Genomic DNA, 27,298 nt, shown 5'->3' on the forward strand with positions numbered 1-27,298 from the left:
GTCTTTGGCATGAGATTCAGATACTCTGTATCCAGTATTACACAGATCTCCAAACATAATAAATATGCTCAGCCTCGTTTGACCGTTCCGCCTGATTTGGACAAATTTGCTTCTCTCTCTCTCTCTCCATCTATTTTTATTTATTTTTTTAAAGTAACGTCTAGAACGTGATTGATACTGTACACGAGTCACAAATACAAGGACGGTCAAACGTGGCTAAGATAAATACACTTTCCCAACCTCAACACATTTATTATGCCGCTGAAGATAATTAATTAATTATATATGTGTGTGTGTGTGTATATATATATATATATATATATATATATATATATATATATATATATATATATATATATATATATACACACACACATATATACACACACACACATATATATATATATATATATGTATATATAAATAAAAGAAGAAAATCACGTTTAAATGTTGTGAATATGACACTGGTGTTTGTTCAGTAACACACAAGTCATATTTCAGACTTGATTGAGACGAACCGCTGATTTACATCTTCACCTTGATTTGTCTTCGTAATACTGCTACATTTACTCGTGAATTGCAGGTAGTGTATATAGAAAGCGTCTGATTGCGTATACATTAGTACGAATTGGCGTGTGGACAATCAATAAAAAAAACCCCCCCCAAAAACGAGTAGCTAGCTAACGAGGTGAGTAAAAGTTCCAGCGTGCCTCCCAGTCCAACGTTTTGTCGGGTGACGAGGCTAAAACGTGGTAGCTAAAGTGACGTGATAAAATATGGCGAGTCGGTTAGCTAGCGAAGTGCTTTGACGAAGACAAACAACGGAAAAAAAAAAACAAAAAAAAAAAAAACCATCACGTGTCTACGAGCTTCACAATTAAAAGTCTGTATAGTGTCTTTATCTTCTTTCATCATGTTAAACCGCGAGGTGCGTGTAGCACTAACAAGAGCGTTAGCCTTCATACCGGCGTAGTGTCGGACGCATTAGCCGTCTCGAATTCTGAAAGTGCTGTCCGTCATGTGTGAGCGCCGATTAATAAATCGTCCTTTTCCGATGTGTGTAGTGCAGCGGGTGGGTTTTCCTGTAAAGGCAACAGAGTAGTTTTGATCCGTTTCTGTTTGTCGAACATGTGTAGGTTATGACGATTAAAATGCTAATAGCCCAGACGTGTGATCTGCTCATCCTGCGTGACCGGGCTACGTGTGTTTCTCATTTCAGATCCTCTAAAGACCGTTTATACGTTTATTTTTTTACGTTATCCTGGGGAGTTCGTCACACCTCTGGCGTGCTTGCTGTGGGTACAGGTCTGAATCTACGTGAAGCTGCAATGCATGGGAGGAAAAAAACCCCCAAAAAACAACACAAAACAAAACAATGACGCACTGCAAAAAACTGCTGAGGCACCTTTAACCCCCTGACTGTGATTCAGAATGTAGCGTCGATATTCTCACAAATTATACAACTTTCATGAAATTACAAAACAACTGATGTGATGAATTCAAATAGAAACGTTTTAAAATACAGACGATGACAATTCCCAAAAAAAAAAAGTACAAAGGAGAAACTATTTGGAAAATAACCTCGGACCTAGTGAAGCTGAACCGGTTATCAGAAAAGTAAACATTTGTATTTATTTTCAGGCGTTTTGTGTCCCGGACCTCGTGTACCTTCGGCAAGAAGCTGACACACAGACGCACAACACAAACAATATGGCGGCTTGGCGTAACGACGTATTAGATGGGGGAGGAAAAAAAAAAAAAAGGTGACAGAGAGTACAAAACGTAATTAAGCGGAAAAAAAAAAATCTAGGAATTAAAATAAGGAAATAATTTAAAAACAAAAAAAAAAGCTTTCCGTTAAACAGAATAAAACATTAAAAATCCTCTCCAATTAAAGAGGGCTTAATAAATAATTAAAAAAAAAAACAAAACAGAAACAACAACAAAACAAAACCGTATGAGCGTACATTCTTAACACTACACACTCCGTGTCACTATATGACTTAAGGCTTGACCTCTGACCTTCCGGTGATGTGGACGGCGCAGAGTGAACGGAAAACAAAATAAAAGGCATGATGATAAAACACTGGACTTTACACAGTGAATACATTCGTACTGTAGAGGAGAGCCGTCTCCTCCCAAAGAGGTACGTACAAAGAGGCACGATCAGTCTAGTTTCTTGCGCCGAGCGCAGTTCCTGTTCGCCGCCTCTCGGGTCTCTGATTACGTCCGTCTCGAATCGTAAAATCGAGGACGGAAAAAGCTGGTCTCTCCAGATGTTCAGGACGGACTCCGGGACGGAGGAGGCGTCTCGGTCGGAAGGCACGTACTTGCTTTCGTATCGTGGTAGCATCACTTATACCTTTTTTTTACTTCTGCAGCCGTACGCCGTACAAATCTCATCCGGGTTTCCCAGCATCCTCGGGTTCTCTGCTCTGAGGTAAAAAAGCGTTCGCGCCGGAACAAATCAGATCCCTTTCGTCAAGTCTGTGATGACGTTGGCCTTCACCAGCTTCTGAAGAAACTCCTTCTCCTTGGAGATGTCGTGAGTCCAGGACTGTAGGACAAACAGAGACAGAGCGTGTTCAGATTTCTTTTTCAACGGGAAACGAGTTACCATGACAACCGCACTGTAAACTGTCTTACAAATGGGCATGGGACACAACTGGGCGGTTATCGCAATAAATAAATAAATAAATAAATAAATAAATAGTCAAGGCCTCTCCACTCCAATCCCAACTGGACAACGGACCACCCAAAACATCTAGCGTGTCTGCCACAAATAATTTTCTTCTCCCAAAATATTTCATCCACGATCCAACTGTAGTGAAAGGAGTTCTTGATTATTGTTAAAAAGTGAGATCCTTGGCTGGGTCTCTGAACCGCACAGCGGTGAAGCCCAAGCCTCAACACTCTCGGCTGAAACCAGAGCCTCGGATTCCTGTTAGGGGCCCGTAAGCCATGTGGGAACGTCCTGGTCGCAGGAGGAATCACGTTTGCTCTGTCAAGCTTCTCGTCTGGGTTCTTGGGCCCATCTCCGCAGCAGCAGAGTCATTAGAACGGAACGACTGCAGACGTCCACGTCTCCTCTGGATCAACACCAACACCAAACCGTCTTCCGGATGAGACGTTAAACCCAGGCCCTGACTCTGTGTGGTCATTAACAATCCCAGGACACTTCTCGGAAAAGAGTAGGGGTGTGACCCCGGTGTCCTGCCGAAATTCCCCCATTGGACCTCATCTATCACGGCTTCCTAATATAAGCCCAATCTCTAAACTGGCTACATCACTCTCCTCTCGTCTCCACTAAGAGCTGGTGTGTGGTGGGAGTTCCCGCGCAATATGGCTGCCGTCGCATCATCCAGGTGGATGCTACACACTAGTGGTGGTTGATGAGACCCCCCCGATACTACGTACAGCGCTTTGAGTGTCTAGAAATAAACGCGCTATATAAATGTAAGGAAATTATGATGAATTATTAAGAGGACTGGAACGATCCGATTTTCTCACGCGTCTATACAGTAGATGGGAGACGTGACTTGGAGATGGAGATGTCCAAAATGCTCTCGCAATGACTCACTCGATAAACAAGAGGATGTACTTAGACAGCTCAGGATCCTAACAAACGTCATGAGAAACGCAAAGAACTTCAGACGGGTGTCGGAGGAGTGAGTCGACTCAGTCGGTGCATCAACCACCAAATCTGACTGCTTTATGAGTCCTATACAGCCGAGCCAAATGGCAGGAATGGATTTTATTACACGCACACACACACACACACACAAAAAGGTTATCTCAATCAGGGCTGGGCTGAAAAAACACCGTCGCAAACGATGAGACGAGAAACGAAGGCAGTTTTAGTCAGATAATTACACCGTTCCTGCGCGCTTCCATTTACTGCACAGATAAACAAGAGAAGGTCAGATAAAGGTCTGCACTTCAAAAACAAGCGTGACCCACCTGTTCAAATATTACGCAGAAACTAAACCGCTCAGAGCTGGGGGAAAAAAAACAAACCAAGAAAAACAAGTCGTACCTCTTTGATGGCAGACATTTTGACTGTCTCGTAGTAGTGTAAGGGTGCATGAGGGGTGTTCATGTCATAGCCGAATCCAGCAACAGCAACCTCGTCGCAGTTATGCAGGGCCATCGTTATGGCAACAGTACCAAGTGTTGGGATGTTCTGTGGAAACAAGTACGAGTCGAATTTTTGAGTATGTCGGTGATGTTCGGCCAACATACGGTGTAAGCTCTGGCTCACGCTCACGCCCGAATAGCTTTTGCACGCTTTAGGGTGGGGGTTGCAATAATAAGGATTCAATTAAGCACCGTTTGGAGTTAATCGAGGATTTGTCGATCTGGGCTTTATTTTAAAACGCACCGCTTCATTTTAAACCCACATTTTCTCCACTGCGAAGGATTCGGCGTCGACGACGTCGCGGCGGTGCATGTGGGTTTCATAAACGTGGAAATATACGAATAAACGGCAACGACGTAACTCTTTCACTTCCACTCGAGTGACTACAAAGAGCAAAGGTCTTTGAATTTAAAAAAAAAAAAAATGATTAATTCAACCGCCGTTATTAACCGCTCATTAGCATAACTGATACAGGATAACTTAACGAAAAGTTTAAAGCGATGGAGCAACGAGATTATAGTTCATCCAGGTTTACTGTGAGATTAAATCCAGGATTAACTCGATGGTTTAAATGTAAACCTGCTTGTTCTTAAACAAGGTTTAATAATCGGTGCGACAGAATTATTAAACAAACCTTGATTTAATATTAATCCTTATGAGTTCAAGTTATTCAAACGATTCATTCGAAGCAATTAAAAGCACTTCTTGTATTATATATTTTTTTACACATCATTGTAGTCCTGTTTAATCCTCCTTTTCTGCCACAAAACGTCTCTTTTATCAGTCGTGTCCTGAATAAATCCGGTTAACTGATGTTTAACTGTACACTCGTCTACGGCGAGGGGTTTTATTTCACGCTGCTGAACTCAAAATTTCAAGCGAGGGCGGTTCGAGAGATTACTAACGTGAGACGATGAGGACGGGGCGGGGTTTCCGGGGGCTGTCGGGTCACATCGGAGAGTTCGAAACTGTCTTTCACGCGTTAATCGACTCATGTACTGGTTTTATCGGGTGGAAAAAAGAAGGGGAAAAAAAAAAAAGAAGACCACCGCTCTTTTTGCGTGTTTTTGAGTTGTAATTCGTGGCAACGTACTCCCAGTTCCTACGCAAAAAACGCGTAGAGGTCGGAAGTTTGCGAAGCGTATTTACAAGTGCCTGGGCGAGCCATCGGAGAAGCGGGAAAGTTTGCAGTATACTGGTTGGAGCTGATCAGCACCATCGTGGCTGTGGTTGGTTTCTAGCCTTCCGCTTTCTCCTGACATGAATGCATGTGAGGGAACCTGGCTTTGTTCATGCCAGCAACTTATCTTCAGCTGCGCCCCCCCCCTCCCCCCAGCCCTACCCCCCCACCCCCCAACCCCCCTTCCCATGAAATGCCAATTTTCAGAAGGCAGACCTCCACTTACTCGTCTCCCAGGGGTGGGTAACCATTCAAAACCATTAGCTTACAACAGCCCGGGGTATGATTTACATGGGCCCACACATATACAATCAGGAGTAAGATTTGGGCAGCATGCCCACCCCCAGCAGGTGAGTGTTAGGAGGACTCGGAGAGGGGGAAGGATGTGTCTAAGTGTGTCCCGCCTTGATCAGTACCGTGTGGGACAGCTTCCCTCCTACCCACACACCCCGAGGGGCCTGGTGGGGCAGCTCCACATGCTCCGCACATGTTCCTGCAGTTCAAAGAGGGCGCTGATCTTCACGAGGTGGTCAACTTCAATACGTTCCCATCCTGTCCCTGTGCGTTCCAGTAGGACCTGACGTCTGACAGCTCCATCGCGCACGTCTAACTCTCGCGTCGAGAAACAAACCGGCTGAGCTTTCATAAATGGAAGTCTCGCGTCCTGAATCCTGTCCCCTTGACTTCATAGCTGAGCGATTATTCTTTTCCTAACCCTATCGTCTTTTCCTTTCCTATCCTATCGTCTTTGCGACTTGAGGCATGTAACACACACTTCTTTTATGAGTCTGCCCGGTCAGGCTGCTACTCCTGGACTGCCCCTGAAGACTATGTACTATATCTGAGCAATGCGTGTGTTTACGTATTGTGAAGTCTTCGGAAAGGCAGCCAAAAAGAAGAGCAGTGGCAGAGATCGCAACCAGATGACACACAATAGCAGGCGTTTCCTAAAAACCCGCGGTATTCGTGAAAAATAGCATCGCTGCGTCTGTTTTATGAAGACCGCCTCCTTAAAGCGGTCGGTGCTGTATATAAAATATAGATGAAATAAACACGAGGGAGACCTAGTATGAGTAATATGTAATCTTATTGAGAATTCACCGGGCTGGTGGACTGTATGAACGGAAGTTCACCTAACACACAGATAAGCAAGGCGCAAACCATACATGTATTTGATTAGTGCGGCAGGCCTCAGAGTGTAGGTGGACGCTCAACTAAGAGACACACACACACACACACACACACACACACACACAGGCCTATGCCACCACGCACACACATGCAGAAGGAAAACAGAACATTATAAGAATAATAAAAGGAGTATTAGGATATTATAAGGATAATATAATGATATTATGAAGTAGGGAGTACAGTAAACCACTTGCAAGCAGTATAACCATATATATAACAAATGTAGAGCAAATATGAAAGGACATTATAAACCAGAAATACAGAAAAATGTGAAAGAAACTTACTCATAATATACTTGGAGGTGGGGAAGAGTCTTGTCTCACGAGAAAAAGTCAGGAGTAATACACACGAAGGCCTTAATTTTTAAGAGAGAACCGAGAGGGGCCATGTATAAGGGTAGTTGAGTCACGTTGCACCCGCGAGATAACCGTGAGACCAAGGTCTCTCCGAAATGTCGCGTCTCGTACCTCTTTCAAACCTAATGGTGTTCGGAAAAGGCTCTTTTCAAAACATACTGGTAATTTTGATAAACCCTTTCTAAAACACATTGGTGTCTGGGTCATCCTGACCCTAAGAAAACTGTATAAATAGAAGAGCCTCAGCTCTGGTTTTTTTTTAGATCGCATTTTGGGGCGTCTCAAACTGTGTGGATCTCGTGTGGTGGAACGGAACGAATAAAACTGGACCCTTGCTTCTTCTCACGGTCTTATTTTTCTTTCTCCAATTGAATTTGCGAGTATCTGTTTCTATGTTAAGTGTCTGCAGGTAATAGGCAAAATTTGGGCCGGCATCGGCCATTACCCAGATCGGCCTAACAATCAAACGCACCCCGTTTTCTCGTTCTGTTTTACCCTTAAGTACAAAGTATAAAACAGGCAGTAATGACCGGGCCTGCTTTGGAGACCGTTTCTGGGCTTTACTTGTTCCTATCTAGAGGATTAGCCATACGGTGTTTGACCTACGCTCACCTTTAAAGGTAATTACAATCCATTTGAGGAAACATGTGCCCAGGGCTTCCTGTGACCCCCATTTCCATAAAATTGGTTTTAAGGGGCACGCTGCCATTTTGGTTCAAAAACTACGAACCCACCCAACTGGACCCTCAGCAGCGCGGACGGTCCCAGGAAGGTCAAGTTCTCCTCCAAAACTTGGGGTCAGTATCATGAATGACTTTTTATTTTTAAACGAATACAACACAAAGATACACAGGGAAATATCGACTGCTTATCTCTCGACTTTAACGTTCTAATATAGCCGAGTTATATGTGGAAAAAAAAGAAGTATTGAGGGAAATACTGCGGGGTCTTAATTTGCCGACAGAGGGGCTTAATTTGATGACTCTCTCTCAGTTTCTGGACCATGGCTAAAATTTGCTGAAGGACACCCGTTACCTGCGCATCAGATTTTCAGGCCAGGTATTTAATAATTGTCATCATACTACAATTTCAAATATTTATTTATTTATCTCTGCCTGACATCAGATTGGCACTTACCCCTTTACCCATGAGGCCGTTGTTCAGCGGCAGGCCGATGAACTGGAAAGCAGCTTCTTGGATGAAGAAAGGGTTGAGAATTCTCATCTCGGATGGTTCCCTAGGCACATACTGGGCCACAGACTTCCAGAAGCCCTCTGAACCGCGCTGAAAAGCCAAAAGACAGAAAGACACCACGTTTAGACAGGTTTCTATTAAGTCTGACGCAAGCGCTGAATAAAAAATGAGCCGAATCGACACCTTTCCCGAGACGGCCGTTATTAAAGTTGGAAATTCTTTCATAAAGGCTCCAGTACGTGAAACGTTCTTCCATAAACATGAGGAAACGTGTCAAACATGCCACCGCTGCATACTGATAGCGCACGAGGACGTGACCGGAGGCGGATCACAGGAACGGATTTCATTAACAGTGAGGCAGCGCGTCCATGTTGGACAGGCCCACAGGAAATAGACGAATGAGATCCTGACCTCCACGGGTGTTCGAGGATCTGCAGCAGCCCCCAGGTTGATACCAATTACTCAGGAGACTGGCCAAGTGGCGCAGCCGAGCAATTATTCAATCGGCAGCCGCACACTGAGATCATCAAGCATTAGCGCTGCTAACACCGGGCTCGTCAAAGCTTCAACAGGGCTGCTGGCTCAGCGCCAGCTGGGTCATCCGATTTAATGGGAGTCACCTGTTCAAATAAGGAGACACTGCCTTTGATATCGTCAAATAATGGGAGCAGCCATTGAGCACGGCGAATGGCTTCGAACAAAAAAAAAAAAGGAAAAAAAAAAGCCGCCCCAGTGCAAGCTCAAGCAAGAACTCATCATCTCTCCTGTCAACAAGAGGGGGGTTTGGCTTAAGAAGTGGCACAACACAAAGTGCGGAATGCTGCAACGTCAAACAGGTGTATGAGCATGTGCAGGGAACAAAAAAAAAAAAAAAAAAAAACACACACACACACACACACACACACACACACACACAAAAAACCCCACCTTGCATAATACATGGCAAAGCAGGATCATGTTTAACAGCGCCTGGTCAGAAATACACCGCCATCGACGCAAGCATGCAGGCTATTGTTTTGGATCAGCTTCTCTCTCGCCATGCAGGATCTCCCGAAAGGACCGTGACTAAAGAACTGAAGAAGTATTCTGCATGACGGTGAACATGTAGGCCGTGCAACGGCATCTGAAATCTGACCCCGGAGGTGTTTGGGATAAAGTGAGAGGTGGGTTGTCTGAAGATGGATCACACAGGATGTCATAGATTGATTCCTTTACAATCACTCAGGCATGACAGGATTCCTCTGGGAGCTCCTTATACATTCCTTCTGAAGGAATGGCCATGCAGGCAGATAGTTAGTCTGCTGGGGAAAAGATCCTTCTTCTTCTTCTAACACCAGCATGTATACGGTGTTACCTAGAGTGCAGTGGTGGAGCAATTTCCTTCGTGACCGTTCTGAGCATTCCTTACGTAAACCATTTTATTACGTTTTTTTTTTAAATTTTTTTTTTTAAACACGAGGTGTTTCATGCCATTTTAAGCCCTTTGAGATCGACAGTCTGGTGAACGCGGTTTGTTAAGCTGTGGGTTTCGCTGCATAACTCACCTAAACCCACCAAATACAAGCAAACAGACTTCGCATAGAAGCCACAAGGCGAATACCCCTCGCACAGATCCTACCTCAATAAAATTATCAATGTAATGTCCCTAAACGCTTCTTTCTATACCATAAAAACACTCAAGAAAGGAGAAACGTAACGCCGAGGCCAAGTACTGTATCGCTATCCCGGAGTCCAAGTAGCTGGATCCGTCCACTCTCTCAGCAATGCTCCATCTGTCATGTTGAAATACTCCGACTTCCCCTATGACAGCTATTTTCATTTGGACTTTGCTCGGAGTCTGGTTCATGTTACGTCCCCCAGCAAAGTTAAACACGGCCATTCTAAACCCAGCGCTCTCGCTGAAGTCGTCTTGTAGTCTCGCCTGGCTCCAGTCCAACACGCACCTCTTACCAGCATTCCTCCGGGGAACCGCACTCGGCCGACTGACTGGAGAAAGAAGGCGAGCAAGAGACTCTGACTGATCTTCCACCGATCTTCTCTAAACCACGATTCTTTTCCAGTGCAGGGTTCACCAACGACCGATTCAAACGTCCCGTCAGAACGAGAGCGCTGCTGTAACCGATCCGTCCAATAAAGCAGCGGGCGAGAGAGGGCCCGCCGTCTCCGCGTGCGGCCCTTAACAAGCTGCCAGCATGGCCGCCGAGTGTTAAATCACCCCGTAAAAACGTCGCAGGCCTCGTCGACTGACCTTCCTCTCGCTGAGAACAAGTCGTCAGGGAAAGATTCCATCGTTTACAATAATTCTAATGCTAATGCACACAATGTATGTAAACCCAAGGTGCAAGACTCAAGGCATACACTTTCATTTCTGGCTATTTTACAACAGGGTTACAACAGGATTCCTCTGGAATCGACCCCAAAAACATTCCTTTCTATATCTCCCATGTACTATGTTTATGTTCCGTACACAGAGCGAGTAACCTGTGCTTCAAGTCAAAGTGTGAGCGCTGACGAGAGGTCTTAAACAGAGACTCCGCTCTGCTACGAAACACTTAAACCGAACACTCGAACTTTATTACTCAACACTCGAAGCAGATACTAGAAAGATCTAGAAAGATAGCGGGCGCGGAGATCAATCCGGACGGAAAAACTAAAAAAAAAAAAAAAAAGACGTCGTTTAGTAACGGCTATACGAAGAACACTGAGATAAGTGAGCTAGCGACAGAGTGCTAAACAACAGGCCCCGGTTTTTTTGGAAACACGCTCAGCAGTCTGAAAGTAATCGGAAAGTAATCAAGTCTCTGTTGTTATTGAATTCGCGTTGGATTAAAAACGACTAGCATGTTTAAAAAAAACAAAAAACAAAAAAAACCACGACAGTATCACGGACCAGATCTGTTTCAGGAACGCAGAAGGTCAGTTTGATGCCTGCAGATTTCTGGGATGAAACCCACACCAAAGAGATGGAAATATCGTACCCTGGGATAGTAAACGATTTAATCTCATTCGTGGAGCCTTGGGGATGGGGTTGGCAACATGGTGGCGTGTCGTAAACTGAACACTCATACTTTATTACTGAACACTCGACGTAGATGCTAGGAAGATAGTGTGCAAGGAGATCAGTCCGGGTGGAAAACCAAAAGACGTCGTTTAGTAACGGCTATACAAAGGATGTTGAGACTTGAGCTAGCGACAGAACGCTAAACAACAGGCCCCGATTTGGAAACATGCTCAGCAGTCTGCAAGTCATTGGAAAGTAATCAGATTTCTGTTTTTATTAAATTTGCATTGGGATTAAAAAATGACTAGCAGGTTAAAAAACAAGGGTATCATGGCCCTTTTTTATAAACAGAACCCCCCTCTTCCCCCCTCCTCCACCCCCTTTCAGAGAACCAAGAGTCCGTGAACAAAATAGACTTGGACAAACGTCTGCTTGGTTTCTGGACCAGATGCATGTTGTTGTATTAGTTCATGAAAGAAGAACTGGCGATTCAGAACACGGCCGACATGTAGAGGGTCTACCGAGGGGTCTTTCCGAGGTAGACGCGGACTACCGAAACACAAGGGCCAGTTTGACGCCTGCGGAATTCTGGGATGAAACTCGTACCAAAGAGACGGAAATATCGTACCCTCGATCATCTTCTAAACCGTTTAATCTTATTAGCGGAGCCTTGGTAGCATGGTGGTGTAGCAGGTCTCACAGCTACGGTGGAGCTGCTTCGACCCGGAGCTCGGATTACTCTCTGTGTGGTTTCACATGTCCGCACGGGTTTTCTTCTCGGTTCTTCAGGGTTCCTCCTACCTGAACCGCTGTGAAAAGCCTTGATGGGCTGAGTTTGGGACCTGCCCTGAATCCTGAATAAAGTATAAAGCTTTTGAAGAAAATAAAGATAAAAACTGAAGCTATATAACAGACCTGGTAGGGCATCACCTGGGAAGAAACCCAGTGTTTATGCTGGGATGCCGGGGGTTATTAGAGGAGGTCCTTGCTTGGGTTATAGCGTACCCCCGGGATGTTCTTTCTGGGGACTAACTTTCCCCCATGTATTTTAACAGAAGTCTCTGACTGCATACTACTTCATTTCTACAAGAATGTAAATCAAGAAGCCTGCAAAGCAGTGAGATCCTGCAAATGCAGGCAGAAAGGAAGATGCTTGAGTCTAGAGTGGAAAAACCCTCTCTTGTAGACGCAGGCTGAGCACAAGCACAGCACCGTTTTTGTTGGCTTCCTGTTTATCTTTAGAGTTACAGTTAGAGGGTCAATAAACCTGGGAGGTACGCTGTTAAAGTGAAATGAACAGCTTTTTATGGTAGACACTCCAGCTGACCGAACTGCTTTGCGAATCTGCACAGAAGAGGCTCAGGCCTGCTGTCGGACAGATGCGCTCTCGCTGCCCGAGTTGCCATGCTTTAATGCTCACAGCATTTGTTTTGCCAAGCAACTTCAATATAAATCCATGCACAACGTAACAGAACATGTCTCGTCATGGCGTCGTGCTTCACGTACGCGGAGGGTCGCGTCCGGTATTTTCGACGATCCTCCTGCTGGGAAACTCTTGGTGGGAAACTCCTGCCTCTGCACTTCCTCAGAACAACAACGCGGAACGGCGAGGACGCTCGGCAACGTTTAGCTTGTAGAACGAACCTCCGAGGCACGCGGTATCCCGGGTATTCGAGCCGAACTCTCGTTGCGAGGAGGTGAAAGGTTTCCATTTCCGGTGAACGGACACGAGAGGTCAGGATATACTTCGATTTGAAAAATAAAACTCAGGAAAACTACGAAGAACCAAAGGACATCCAAGTCGGGTGACGTCAGTCTCTCGGCAACGACGACGACGACGACAACAAACAACAAAAAGGGGCTACACGCCTTGGATTCATCTATATTAATAGTCTAATATTTCTTATACTACGATATTGCATGCAAGCTTTCAACAACTAGGCTAAGCATCGATGGCTGAAAGAATTTTTCATTAAAAGGGAAAGAACAAAAACAGGAAAAAAAAGATCAAGATAAATGGCACGGAGGGCGGGTGATGAAGAGGAGTGAAGGTTATTCTGAAGGACCTGCACATTCCTTAAGAGCCATGGACCCTTTTTTTTTTGTTAAACTTTGGTTTACTGTAATCACAGAGGGTTTAATCAATTTCTAATGACAACAATAGGCTGCCAGAAAGGCAAGTGTTTCAGGCTTGTAAGAAGAACCCAAAACAGATCTATGCTCATTCTGGGTGGTACTGATTTAGAAAACATGAAAGAAAACGCAAGAAATGCAAAGGAGGGGTGAGGGGGGTGGGGTGATTGAATTAAAAAATTTAAATTTAAAAAAAAAAAAACCCTTTGGAAATGCCATGATTGCTGACCTGAACCTCAAAGTCTTTCCTGCTCTCGCCATCTGCAAGAGTGCAATCAGAAGTCCAGTTTTCTTTCTTGTAATGAATTTTTTATTAGGAAAGCCTGTGTGGCCTGTAACAGACAGTTTAGGTTAGTAACACAGAAAGATATGTTCCAGTAGTGCAGCGCTGAACGGACCAATGATCGCGGTCACGCGCGTCTTCCATTCCAAGATTTTAAATATGAACTCATGTCCACCGTTTCAGCGCAATATCAAAGAATCAGTCGAATATCAAAGAATACGCCGTGGTCCAGAGTTCAGAGGTCGAATGGTTCACGTCCTCGGGGGGGGACGACAACCCTTTCCTGCACATGTCGAAAACACGGCACTTAGATGATGAGTTCCAACTGCCTGAGCGTGAGCTATACAGAAAAGCGAGACACGAGATTCGCGGAGCGTTCACGTGAACGGGACTTATCGAGTCCTGATGGTCGTTTGCAGATGTAGGACGTCGCTGTACGGACGCACGTGTGTGCGTGCGTGCGTGCAATTTTTGCGTAATAACAAGCAGTCCCTTCTCCGTTTCTGACCGACTCGCACGGCCGAGGGTCTTGAAATTTCACCTGTACGGAGCGCGAGTAAGCGCCACAACAAGCGGATGCCAATTTCGCATCCCGCACCCTTTCCCCTTCGGTGACTCGGCTCCTCCGCCAGGTGAAAGCAGTGAAAGTGTGGTTTTCAGGCGTCTCCCGTCTCGCCGTCGAGAAGGGGGTCAAAACATTGCACGTGCTTCAATTAATCCAGAGACGCTGGCGCCTCTGTAGCTGGTTATGAAGAAACAGACTCGGTGTCCGGAGACGTTACAAAGCAAGACGCAAGCCCTGAGGCACGGTATTTGGTTCTATTGTATTCACAAACGTGGATGAGAAGACATTAAAATCCACTTATGGGCGATCCGGGTCCTGAACACGGTTCCTGGATCATCTGGTTTCGAGAATAGCTTTCTGGTCGAGTCAGGTGAGTCTCTGGGCGTTGCGCAAGCATACCTTTCCTACGCCTTCCACAGCGCTTTCCTTTTAACCGCAGGGGCGATGAAAAGGCTCGCATTCTTTCCACCTGTCGAGGATCGCCGCTACACAAAGCAGCGCTGAAACGAAAATCACATCAAAAGCTCCCACCAGCCACTGTTCACAATAACACCGGTCTAAGTGTGGGAGAGAGAGCGGAGATTAGATCCGACTCTAAAGGCAAGCGTTTCTAAAGGTAACTGCCCACGCAGTCACACGTACTGTCGTGTTCTTGCGGTTTTCCCGCCTCGTCGCACAGGCGAGCCGAAAACGGCGCTGCAAGGTGGACGTGACCGTTCTCGTCGTAACGTCCCGCCCGATCCGGCGAGAAGCGCTGCATCCGCGACCGCTCGACACAGGGTTCTCAGAAGCGCGGACCGGGTTTCCAAGAAGGTTTACGCAAGACTGGTCTGTGTTATTGCGTCTCTAAAGCCTGAGACAAATTACTTACCGTCTCCAAGGTTACGGAGCGTTCGAGGAGATTATGTACGATTAAACCCGGGCGCTATTATTTATTTGGTATGACGGAAATGTTTTATCGGCACGAAGGGATACGGAGCAGACGAACGATTTTCGTTAGACCAAGCGCTCGGATACCGCTCTGTTAATACACCCGAAAAGAAGAGGAAAGAAGAAGGAGAAAAAAGAAAGAAAGAAAGAAAGAAAGAAAGAAAGAAAACGTGATGTTCTCCAAGCTCGTAATACTTCATGAAGAAAAAGACACAGCGCCCAGAAGCGTCTGTCGTTACGAACGCGATGGCCCTCATTTGTCAAGTGACAGATAGTTAAGGGAGCCACTTTAAACATGATACTCTTACACACACACACACACACACACACACACACACAAGCACTAATACACACACACACACGCCAGGTCACGTCGTAGACTAGCCGTCTCTAAACATCTTTTACAGCTGTGCGCTCCCATTTCCGAAAAGAAATTTACAAATGCGGGAATAATCACGAAAGCTCATGAAGCCCTCGCGATCTATAGACTGAAACCCAAACAAATGGTTTCCCCTGTACATACACGGGCGTGTCCTGAAAAAACCAAAACAAAAACGACGTTATTGTTTAGACAACTCGTTTCATGTCACGGGAGCCAAGGGGGGGATTAAAAAAAAGAAGAAGAAAGAACGTGGTTTGGAGTGTGGGTATTGGGCGTGCAGGTCGTTGTTGTCCACGACCCCCACACACACACACACCCCCCCCCGCCCCTCCCCCTACGGCCACCGGTGCAAACTGTCGCTAAAACGGCTGTAATTAGCAACTTTCAGGAACCCTAATTTGGCTATAAGATCAAGGCGCGATCTATTAAAACGCCGCAGGGCAGATCCGTTATCTCCGTCTGTACCTTAACGATCGGAATTTTTCAAAGGCGCGGAGGAGGAGTGATCACACGGCCCGCTACTTCACTTCCTCGGCCGAGCCTCGTGCGCTCTGACAAATGTCAACCCTGTTAAAATTCCTTCGTCCTGTCGCTCCCTTAAAGTCACGCAGCTGTGTAGGCTCAGAGCTCCTCGAGTGCACCGCTTCCAGACACTCGTTTGGCCAGGGAGAGAAGAAAAAAAACAAAAAAAAAAAAAACAAAAAAAAACAACAAAAACAAGAAGAAAAGAAAAAAAACCAAAAAACCCTAGAGACACGTCTACAGAGGAAGTTTACAGAATAAGGTGGGACTCACGGAGGTGGATAAAATGTTTTTAAAAAGCCTTACCTCGATACCGTGACCTGGCAGAGCTTTATTAATATGACAGCCAATGCCCCCCCTCCCCCGGTCGCGAACTAAAGAGGAAAAATGAAGTGCGTGTGTGTGCTCTACGTGTGATAAGACGTAGGATGAGAGCAGAGCCATTAAAATCGCCGTCCCTTCCCCTGGCAAGATAAGAGGAAACTCGTCCAGCCAGACCGACCCTTCCTGATTAAGAGGCGACTACACCACATGTCAATCATCCCGCTCGTCAAAAACCAGACAAAACGAACATCGTTTCCTCGGTACTGCACTTCTTATTTAAATTCTCCCGGCACCAATATCCCAATACGAGGCTTTCGAATTTTTCCTTTCGGGAGATAAGTCTAATGAACACTCTAAATTCACGTGCGCACTAAAGATCACTGGGAAAAGCTAATTAGCCCACGGAGAGAGGGGGGAAAGAAAAAAAAAAGACACGTATAAGCAAGTATCGACAGTGTATATGAAATAAGCTTCATTTGAAAACGTGGAGATAATAAGTGGAACCATTTCATGCATCATGACTTTAGGAGCCGGAGAATGGCGTATCTGAAGTGTTCTGAAAATTACTGCAGGAATAAAGTGCAGCTTTATCTGATGAAGCCTTTTTTGGTTATTATCGTTTAAAATGAGGAATATGACGACGCTTCCCGGTGGAAAGTGAGGTACGGTAACGAAACCCGACACGTTACCTCGGTACAGGTCAAGTAGCATGATGTATCTCGTCCTCACCAATTTCTCTCGGAAGATCATGTGCCTCAGCCATTTAAAGTCGAGAGGTTTGAAGGCGGAGAAGACGAACAGGGAGTCTTTCTCGTAGCGTTCCGGAGTCTGGAAGGCTCCCTCGGGGTACGTTATTCTCATGGTGGTTTTGGAACCGACGTCTCGTGTATACCCGCTCACCGGAGCCTCGTTTAACCTGAAAGAAACGGATATTTGGGAACGTGGGACATTTGAAAAACCTGCGCCCGTTATATAGAAGAAGAGACGGCACCGATCCGATACCGGGGAAAAAAAAATTAATAAATGGTGGATCGGATATCGGAGGAAAACAGAACGAATTCAGTCGGATCCTGTAACAGATGGAAATGATCGGAATTGAATTTGGAAAAGTTTTGTTTTCTTTCTTTTGTCATGTTTTTACCCGTGTAGTTTTTCCTGTATTGTTTAAAGTGAAAGAAAAGAAAAAAATTCAGATCGGATCAGATCAGATCGGTCGATACGCAACATTTCAGTTTCAGTGTCGTTATCAGAAAAGAAAAAGCGGTAAGAAGACGTACCATCTCACACGTACATGGTCTTCTCGGTAGGTGTATGGAGCGCAGAACAACCGACAACCACAGCTTTTCAATTACGATTTCAAAAAAATCACCACCGGCCAGACCTTTTCAATTACAATCTGGACCTCGTTCACATAGTAAGAATCCTTTTTTGTAAATAATTACACCACACACACACACACACACACTATTTACACACAGCACAACCTAGAAAAACGTTTACTCACCTCACCACAATGTCGTATTCATCGATACGCGAGCCCAGAGACTTATTGGCCAGGATTCCACCATTACCCACTATTATACATCGTTTACAGCTCAATCTACAGAGAGGGAGAGAGAAAAACCCCGATCATATAACCCTGTAACGTTCGACAGTGCGTTTCGGCGAGGTGTGAATAAACTCTTTATTCAGGTGTGAGAGGATGGCGTCGGCGCCGATCGACGTAGCAAATGACGTTCTTAATTAGTATAGTTTTATGACTGTAAAAAGGGGCGGAGTTAGAATGAATTCGTGATCGGATCAGAGGTTTCACAGATTGGATATTTATATAAATAACTAACTGGCCGATAGAAAATACAACAAATGTTTAGTTATTTTGTTTGTTATCCTGTCCACCTTTTAATGTTTTTTTGTTGTTGTTATTTTATATTTGTTATTATTTATCTACTGCAGCATCCACAGGGGCACCGCTAGGGTTTCTGGGCCCCCTGGCTAATTTGTACTTCGGGCCCAAACCCCCACCCCCCAATTATCTTTTCTTTTTGCCACGTATCTATATATACACACATACACACACACATATATATATATATATATATATGTATATATATATATATAGAGAGTATATATATATATATACTCTCTCTCTCTCTCTCTCATACACAGAAACTCTGTCTGGATGTCTTTATAAGCTGTCGTCTTGTAATTTCTTATTCCCAAGGACAATGAACTTTACTATTATTATTATTATTATTATTATTCATCGAGTGAACAATACGTTTCACACACCAGCAGCTCCAGAACTGTGAAATGTGGAAATTAGCTAAAACAGGATCATTGAATCGGTGAATCAAACTCGAGAATCAAATCGGTTCGATTCGTGAATGAATCAATCAGACTGGTTTTATGAACGGGATTCTCCGATTCACTGAAGCGAACTGACTCGAATGAACGACTCACTCACGAATCGGACATCACTACAGCTCGCTCGGGACAATTGAAGCGGATTTATACGATTACATTACATTTCGATCGATTCCTCACAGAAAGCTGCTGCAAGGCTTCGGAAAGCTCAAATACATATACACACACACACACACACACACACACCGGACTAGTTTTATTGTCGCTTGGTGCTTTTCCGTCCCTTGTGAAGCTCGATGCTTGGTTACTATCGCTCGATTGCGTGGAATAAACATACATTCTGGGAAATATGGTGTTCCGACATCCAAGGATTAACATCGGGATGAGAAATCGATAGAGTTTCTATTTGAGGTGAATGATAACAGCTTCATACGGGCTAGCGTCAGAGTCACAGCACAGAACAGGGAACGTAAATCGCCTTATTTTCTGAAAAACTGGGCGAAGCCGTCTTCCTCTCATCTCTTTGTCATGCTTTTCTTTCCTCTTCTGGTAGCCCGATTTTGTCTGCGCCATCTCTTGTGCAAAGAGGCCATTTAAGTACCAAAATCATACCAAAATCGTAGATAGAATCGCCTGCAGAACCCTCCCCTAACCAAATTAGCAACAGCCATGGCTACACCACTAACCTACGCTTGCCCCTGTATGGAAAAAAAAAAGAAGCCCTTATTGTTTATTCCCAACAGATTAGATTAGATTTCTGTGTGTTCTTCGAGACCTCGCCTCTCGCACTTACCGGTCAAGTTCTGGATTGAGTCCATACGTCTTCGTAGCCGTTAATATCGCGTCTATGATTCGTTCTGCGAAAATAAACAGAAGAACAATCGCGTGAATGCATTGGAGCGTCAGAGCAAACCGACTGCATAGTTTTCTAATGTCAAACATGCAGCGCTCGGAGACGCCCTGATGGAGACGGAGAGAGACGAACGCCGTGTCGAGCCAAAGCGGGAGCCAGCGCGCGTGCCACTGGAAGCTTTATTAGCAAGCGGAAACTAGCTGATGGAAAAAACAGCCTGTAAAAGAGGAATGCCGTTTTTAAACAAAGCCCATTCCTGTGACAAAGTCTGCAATTTAATGCTCTCAGACGCACCGAGTGTGTCAGCTCACGAGCTAAATTTAACGAGATGTTTGGCCATAGTGAGCATTCTTCTGATGCCCATGTGGAAAGTTTCCCGCGAGACGGCGGCGTGCCTCGTCTTCCGACGCGTCTCTGGAAAGGTGCGAATGTCCCAGTAACGGAAACGAAAGGTGGCGTGATGATTATTCGCAGATTATTCACCAAAAACTAAAAAAAAAAACAACAAAAGACAAAATGATGTCAATACGGCGATAAATTCGGCCATAATGTACATTTCAGACGGTATCGCAGTCTCGCATTGAACGCTGAGGACACGCGTATATACGTGAACGTGTCCGACCTGAAGACGTCGGGAAAACTTACCCTCCGACTGCTACGAAAGCGCTGACGCTGGAGACTCCATGCAGAAAACTGCACACGTTTTTTTGAAAAAATCCGTTTACGTTGAACGTCCGCCACGTGACTGAGCGTTACGACACGTTACGTTTTTGTTTTTTTTTCTCCCGGTCCCTGAACGTGTGAGAAACATTACACGGCATAAATCTGGAGTAAAGCACATCTGGAGTTTCCCGTTAACACCTCTCGTAACGGCGTCCTCGTGTACAACATCTGGTTTGGTATTACACAAGTCAGTACGTTATTGTTTAATAGAGCACCGACTGCGGGTCACGTGCTTCAGCCTTGCCTACGCTAAATTCATTCAAATGAATGAAAGGCGCCGGATACGAAGAATTAAAAACGTCAATTAAGACGCCGTGCTTTCGGTTCTCGCCCGTGGGAATTCCTGCTGTACGGAAACACCACCCCGACCACGGGATGAATGATTTGAAGGAGTTGAAGGCAACACCAGCGGGTCAGCGTTTGGATGAATTGTCGACAGCTGCAATCAAGCATCGCCGAGGCCTAAGCGTAAACAGCGTGCGGACCACACCGACATCAGGGAGGGGCGCAAAAAAAAAAAAAACAAACAACAAAAAAAAACAAACGCACCACTGCAGGTTCTTTACCAAAAAAACCCCCAAAAACATGCGAAGAGCGATGGTGACTAATCGTTTTCACATAACGGGATAAACACTTCATCCAAGCATCTCGGCGGGCCGTCTGAACACACGAACCCCTCACCTTCAGTATATACAGTGTTGGCGAGGGGAAAATCAGGCCGTGAGTGATTGAGGAAAAGCCCGGGTTTCACTCGAAAAACACTTTCAGATTGTGGGAAATGGGCGCGAAGGGAAATTCCCCCCCCTCCCCCATCCCCCCCCTCCCCTTACATTTCGACAGAGTATCCAAGGTTTGAATCATCATGCTGTGAAAGCGTTTGAGCTGGTTGGAGAATGAATCATCGAAACGCGTGCGTGTCTATTCAGCACACAAGCAAACAACCTCCAGAACGACTCGCCGGGCCGGGCCGCCCTGGGCCGCCCGGATCATCGTGACTCATCCTTCGGTCACGGAAAACAGTCACGTGAAAGACCTACGTTACCGCGCCCGTTCCGGGACGTTATCGATCCGTGACGAGACGCGTTTAACGAGGAACCTTTACGGAAGGAGTCTCCAGTGTCAGTGCTTCGTAGCAGTCAGAGGAGTTGATGCTTTTGCAGAACGAGTTTTTATCGCTGCTATAACGTAAGAGCGAACAGGAACCGACTTGTTCCGTGGACAACATTAAACCGATAAAAAGTCATAAAGGATAACTATACAGACAAGCGATATCTCTAAGGTACGCGGGCTTAGAGTGCACTTTTTATATCTTTAAAATGAAAATTGTTAGTTGATTTTCGTAATGTTTTATATAAAGGTGTCACTTAATCTCAGGCTATTTATTTATTTATTTATTTATTTATTTATTTATTTACACTAGTGACTTTTTTCCCTTCTCTTTTTTTCACGGTACACATGATCGATTGTGAGAACCTCCTCGAGCACCGTGGCGTGATATTCCTGTGGTGTTTCTGACAGACTCGAGCTTTGGGCCGGTGGTACGGATTCCGAACACTTTCTCTTCCCCTTCCACCTGACTTCGGTTACCTGAGGATATGTTTTCACTCGGGAGCAGAAACCCCAGCAGGCGTGGGAGGATAAAAGGAACCGTTTACGCTAAACCTGGCAGGGAAGACAGTATCTATTTTTATCTCTCCTCTCAATACCCGAGCGCTTTGTGCTCCGCTATTCACGACCCACACGTATCACGTCTCCGGGTGAATAAAGCTCGAAGGGAAGGTACGTGTCTCCCGCGATGCGTGGAGAAAAGAGAAACCCGCGCTAACGTAAACACAGGGCTGCTGTCTTCACAAAGCCTCGGTGTGTGCGGACGTGGCGGGCCTCGACGCCGCACAAAGCTCACATTCAGCTCGGGTCGTCTTCCCGCGCTGGAAAAATGTGACTCGAATCTAAGCTATCTTTCCAGATCGGATCTTAATCGGAGATTTACAAGCAGCTGTGTATGACGATAAAAAAAAAAGGTCATGCACGCTAACGATCGCGGCGAGTCTGTGGATTTATACGCCATTACCTCAACCCGTGTCGGCAGAAAGACACCGCCACAATAGCACCATTCTTCAGAAGGAACATTCTTGTGCTTTGATGATGGAAAGATGACGGTCTGCGTTACCTAACCTCACATATGGAGCTCTTCAAGCAGCTACTTTGAAAAAATAAACACTGTTTAAGAATAAACAAATAAATAAATAAATAAATTCAGCTAAAAATACAGCCGGGCTTGTGCGCCCAGGTAGCGTGACGCTATGCTCGCTAAATGGTAACATTGGTCTTTATTCCTCGTGATCCCTTTCAACATCGTCATCCTTTCGTTTTGTTTTTAAATCCTCGACTACTCGGTTCGGCTCGGCGACATTTCGGGATTAAATTCTACTACGCTAATAAGGTCCGAGTCTAAATTAAAGCGCACCTATTACGGTTTTTCAGATATTCCCTTTCATGTAGCGTGTTATACGTGTAGCTGTTTATGAATGTAAAAAATCTGCAAAGTTTCAAAAATCAAAACGCACGACAGACGGAGTTATCGACTCCCGAAAGAAGGAATCGATTCTGAACAGCTGAATCGAGTCGTTAGTGATTCCAGACTTTACTTCCTGTACTAACCTACGTAGGCTTGTAACAAAAAGCCCCGCCTCTCGTGTTCATCGGCTGCTCGCTGACAGCGCTAGACCGATCACGACAGACTGGGACGTCTGACCAATCAGAGCAGAGTATGCTCTCTGAAAGGAGGAGTTTAGAACGAATCGTTTAGAACGGATCATTGAACGAGTCGTTTGTGACACTGGGGGAGAAAAGGTAACGCTGCCGTTTAAATGATGAGCATGTTAAAGTGTTTTTTTGACCTCGGATATGTGTAAATCTATCGTACGAGAACTTTAAAACAAAATTAGGCGTGTTTTAAATCCATAATATGTGCTCTTTAAGCTAATTCATTCATTCATTCGTTCATTCATTCATTCACACAGCTCACATATCCCACATGCAATTTGACAAATAAATAAATAAAACTAATGATAATGGTGCATACCTTGTGTTTTCAATCCAAACGGAGGTAAATAGTTGTTGACTTTCGCTAAGCGCTTAAAGTTCCGGTCAAGGAACATAGGGGCCGGCTTAACAAACCTGTAAGGAGGGAAAACAAGACGTCAGAATGTAGGCGTTTGACCCGACGACTCATTTCGCACTTTCACTTGCAGGAAATCGTAGAATCAGCAGCACAAAGCGGAACAGGACGCGACAGTGAATCTTCTGCGGGTCTGTGAGAACACCGTGCTGCATCCTCAGACGACTGACGAACAAATTTATTACGCGATTACAAAACGCACGGGATTTAGACCGAGTAAAACTGCCTCGTGCAAATTTAATACCAGCCCATCGGGTGGGATTAATTCACACGCAGTCGCGTTCCTCGACACGGGTTCTCCCGTCTAACGGTACCGCGCCCTGCATCCGCATCGACTCCGCCCTGTACGAACAGAACATTCAGAGAGCGCAGCCCCGCCCAATTGTTTTCTATTGGCCCACAAATTCAAGTTTCAAAGTTTGCAGGAAATGAAACTCTCACGTCCGGCGTCCTTTCCCCGTCAGCGAATCGGCTTTTGTTTCCGCCGAGTGAATTATATCTGTGTTTGTTGTGACCGCTGGTTTAGCTGAAAAATTCACGTAGGTACTAGTCAGTCAACGCAAATCTGAGATTATAAGCCCCGCCCCCCAGAAAATAAGTCCAGGATCCTTTCCTGGTTTGCGAACTCGAGTGTGAATACACCTTAACAGGAATAAATTAAACCGCTTTGTGTATTATTTGTCGTTGTTTTCTGTCCTACAGGATAAATGTGAATGATTCCGATAACTCTTAAACCTCCGTGTCGGCTCAGGCGGAGCTTTGCTCACGTCGTGTCGCGAACGTCATCCGTAATAAACTCCGCTTCCCGGGCCAGACGCTCGGAGCCTACCGAGTCTTTACCAGAGCATTTTTCTGTGAGAGGTTAACGCTCCTGGCTCGTCTCTGCTGTGACCCTCTGGTCAGGGCGTAAAGACGGTGAGGTTGAAGCGGTACGAATCGATCACTCGCGCTCACTCTTCTCTCTGCTCCTGGAAACCCGCCGCAAAACGGATGCGCCGACCTCTGACCCCCGTCCCCTCTCCGATCCTTTATCCCTGGCACGTTAGGCTTTCCAGAACTTTTAAAGGAACACAAATAGGAAATTTTAAGGAAGTGTTTGAGTCAATCACGCCCAGGGCACACAGCGCAGTGTGATCGTTGGATCCGGTCCAGCTTCCAAACCGGGTTTCCAGTTTACATTCGTTTCCTGCTTTTCTTTCCAGTCACATAACCTCATTTCTCTCAGATTTTTTTTCCCCCGTCCGTATTCCTGCTCTGGGTTTAGAACCGGGCCCTTAAATCACAAAACGCCGTTCTGTTTATCCGGCGTGTGAAACCGGGGTTCGGTTTGAGGGGGAACGCGAGCGGTTTTTAAAAAAATAAATAAATAAAGCAGTCTTGTTTTGAACAGTTTTCCGACGGAGTTCGACTTAAAGAGTTTCGTCTTAAAACAAAACAAAACAAAACCAAACGAAACGAGATTATGGCTGGATTTTTCCACCAGAAGAACAAATCAAAGAATGCTTAGAAGTCCTCGATTTAGCTTTTTCTTTCTTTCTTTCTACTGAAAGGTTAAAAAAGGTCAACCTGTCCCACGGTGTTCAGTGCCCACGGCACTCATTTGTTCCGCAGCGTGTTGCTCGTACCACGCCGAGCTCGTTCCTAGCTAGCTGGAGAACGTACACGGAACGCCCGACTACGAATCTTCCTGCTAAACGTAAACATCGTGGAAGGAAGCGCTCGGGAAAACGTTCTCCATTTTGGAGAACCGTTCAAACGAAAATAAAAATCTGCTAGATTACAGAACGTGATGCACGGAGATCCGACGATTCCACGCTGAAGTCAAGCTGTATTTCATTTCAACTTTCGACTTCCACAAGTTTCGCAAACTTCGACGGAAATGAATTTCTACGGCACGGAAAATCGGACATCGAGTCGAAGGTAAAAAAACCCCAAAAACAACAATATTTATTTATTTATTTTTAGTCCGTTTTTACGAAAGGAAACTTTCATGAGATGAACAGCTCCTACAAACAGACCGGTCTAACGGCCTACGCTTCACCTCTTCTCTCCGTTCCATGAGAAATATTTCTGACTAGATCCTAACACAGGTTGTTTTTTTTCCTTCTTCCTTACCCTAAAGACATATTCCATGCGCTTGCTCTACACGCCGCTTCTGTAAAACGTGCTCACACAACGGAGGTCTGTTTTCACGACCCTCCCGGATCGAGTCCTTCCCGTCCGGTTCGTTCGGTTTAACGCTCGCCAGCCTGTTATCGTTTTTTTTTTTTTTTAAAATATGACCAGAACAGAACAACCCAGAAACATTCCGACAATAACGAGTTGATTACAAACACGTTCGCGGTGAGATCGAACAGATGTTTGCACCACGGCGCCGGTCGACTCCGATCCGTCACAAGGTGGCGATTCAATTTTCTCTAACAGCAGGTTAGGCTTCTAATAAATCGCGAGGTTTTTATATGAACGCGCTCGTTTGCTATACGTTAGCGTCGCTATAGTAACCGCTCGTTCACGGGGACAAGCAGGGCCGGGCGATATAATCGATACAACACCGATATCGCGATGAAAGATTACACGATACACTTTCCTGAGATATTGTTGGCGCGGCGATGAATCTGTTACGTTTTTAATATTTACAAGCTGAATGCTACTGAACGGACGACGTCGATTTGACGTAATTGTTTAAAAGCAATTTAATCTTCTTCGTCTTTACAGGCGTTAAAGAAAAGTATCGTCAGACTCGGTTTAACGTTTTGTTGTTGTCGTCTTGTTTATTTTAGCTAAATTATAGATTGTGACGTGCGTCGTGTATCGCGATACGATATCGTTGTCATATCGCCCAGCCCTGGTGACGAGCCGTATTTCTTCGGTCTTATTAAGGTCAGGGAAGAGAAATAAGACGGGACGGTGATGAAGCGACCGTTTACGTTAAGCGGGGACGGAAATAATCCGCAGCACTGAAATGTAACTATAAACGTATTGGAATAAATGAAAGGTGTAATTGTCGTGGTGTAAGCGGGATAACGCACTTCAGGAAGTGCTGGTGTAGGGAAAGTGTCACGGCAGGAAATGAAGCGCGAGTGTGGTTAACGCTGCGAGATAAAAACAGTGCGACTTTTTTGATTGTGCTAATTGTTTTAGGGCCAGAAAACGTGCCAGAGCGTAGGAGGAAAGAACGAGAAGCGGTCACGCCGGGCGCTCGCCTCGTATCACCCGACAAATACAGACGCTGTGAGACCTTGCCAAAACAAACTGTGATTAATTACTGTGTGGCTTTTGGGACTCGGGCAAACCCAGATTATAAATAACGGGGGTCCGAGAGCGGTGGGTCCTCTCTCACACACACACACACACACACACAGAGCTCTGCTTGTCATAAAGGGTCCTGAACAGGAGGCCTGGGCACATTGTGCTCATTTCCTCACGCCTATCTCTCACTCGGAGCTGTATTTTTATAACCGCCCGCTCAAGTTCACCCCAGACATTTGATTTAAGACTCCAATGCAAACAATTTGGGAAAGCAGAGAAGGGGAGGTGTTGAAAATAAATTGGATTCCAGGAGCAGGCCGAGGATTTAACTTAACTTAACTAACGCTGGGCTGAGGGCGCCCCCCCCCCCCCTCGCTTTTACTGCCATACTTATCCCACAGTGGAGTGTGTGTGAGTGAGAGAGAGAGAGCGAGAGAGAGAGAGAGAGAAAGAACAGCTAAACGGATACGGCATAGCTCCGGGGCTAACAAGCTGCACGGAATATTTTTTTTATATCCAATCAAACGGAGATTTAACTCGGGTTTCATGAGGAGACCGACTCAACCACTACGCTGCTTAGATTCCTCATCGAGGGGGCAAATACTTGTACTCATTCCTTACGGTGCAACATCTATTTAAGCGGAATACACAAATACTAAACGGCACACAACTTTAAACATAGACAGACAGACAGACAGGCAGATGAAGACAGAGACAGAAACAGACAGA

General features: G+C 45.4%; 1 protein-coding gene across 3 annotated transcripts in view; it reads right to left on the bottom strand.

Moving 5' to 3' along the window:
* Window positions 1-1,739: 1,739 nt before the first annotated feature.
* The window catches only part of st3gal3b (ST3 beta-galactoside alpha-2,3-sialyltransferase 3b), a 57,081-nt gene continuing 31,522 nt past the window's right edge, over window positions 1,740-27,298 (bottom strand). For all 3 annotated transcript variants that reach the window (XM_053651003.1, XM_053651000.1, XM_053651001.1), the window contains 7 exons: window positions 23,225-23,319; window positions 19,357-19,420; window positions 17,704-17,799; window positions 16,929-17,115; window positions 8,003-8,149; window positions 4,037-4,183; window positions 1,740-2,557 (listed from right to left, as the gene is read on the bottom strand). In XM_053651003.1, coding sequence (XP_053506978.1) covers window positions 2,468-2,557; window positions 4,037-4,183; window positions 8,003-8,149; window positions 16,929-17,115; window positions 17,704-17,799; window positions 19,357-19,420; window positions 23,225-23,319 — 826 coding nt within the window. In that variant the 3' untranslated portion in view covers window positions 1,740-2,467. The remainder of the gene's footprint in view (window positions 2,558-4,036; window positions 4,184-8,002; window positions 8,150-16,928; window positions 17,116-17,703; window positions 17,800-19,356; window positions 19,421-23,224; window positions 23,320-27,298) is intronic.

This window comes from Ictalurus furcatus, chromosome 20, assembly GCF_023375685.1.
Source record: "Ictalurus furcatus strain D&B chromosome 20, Billie_1.0, whole genome shotgun sequence".
Lineage (NCBI taxonomy): Eukaryota > Metazoa > Chordata > Actinopteri > Siluriformes > Ictaluridae > Ictalurus > Ictalurus furcatus.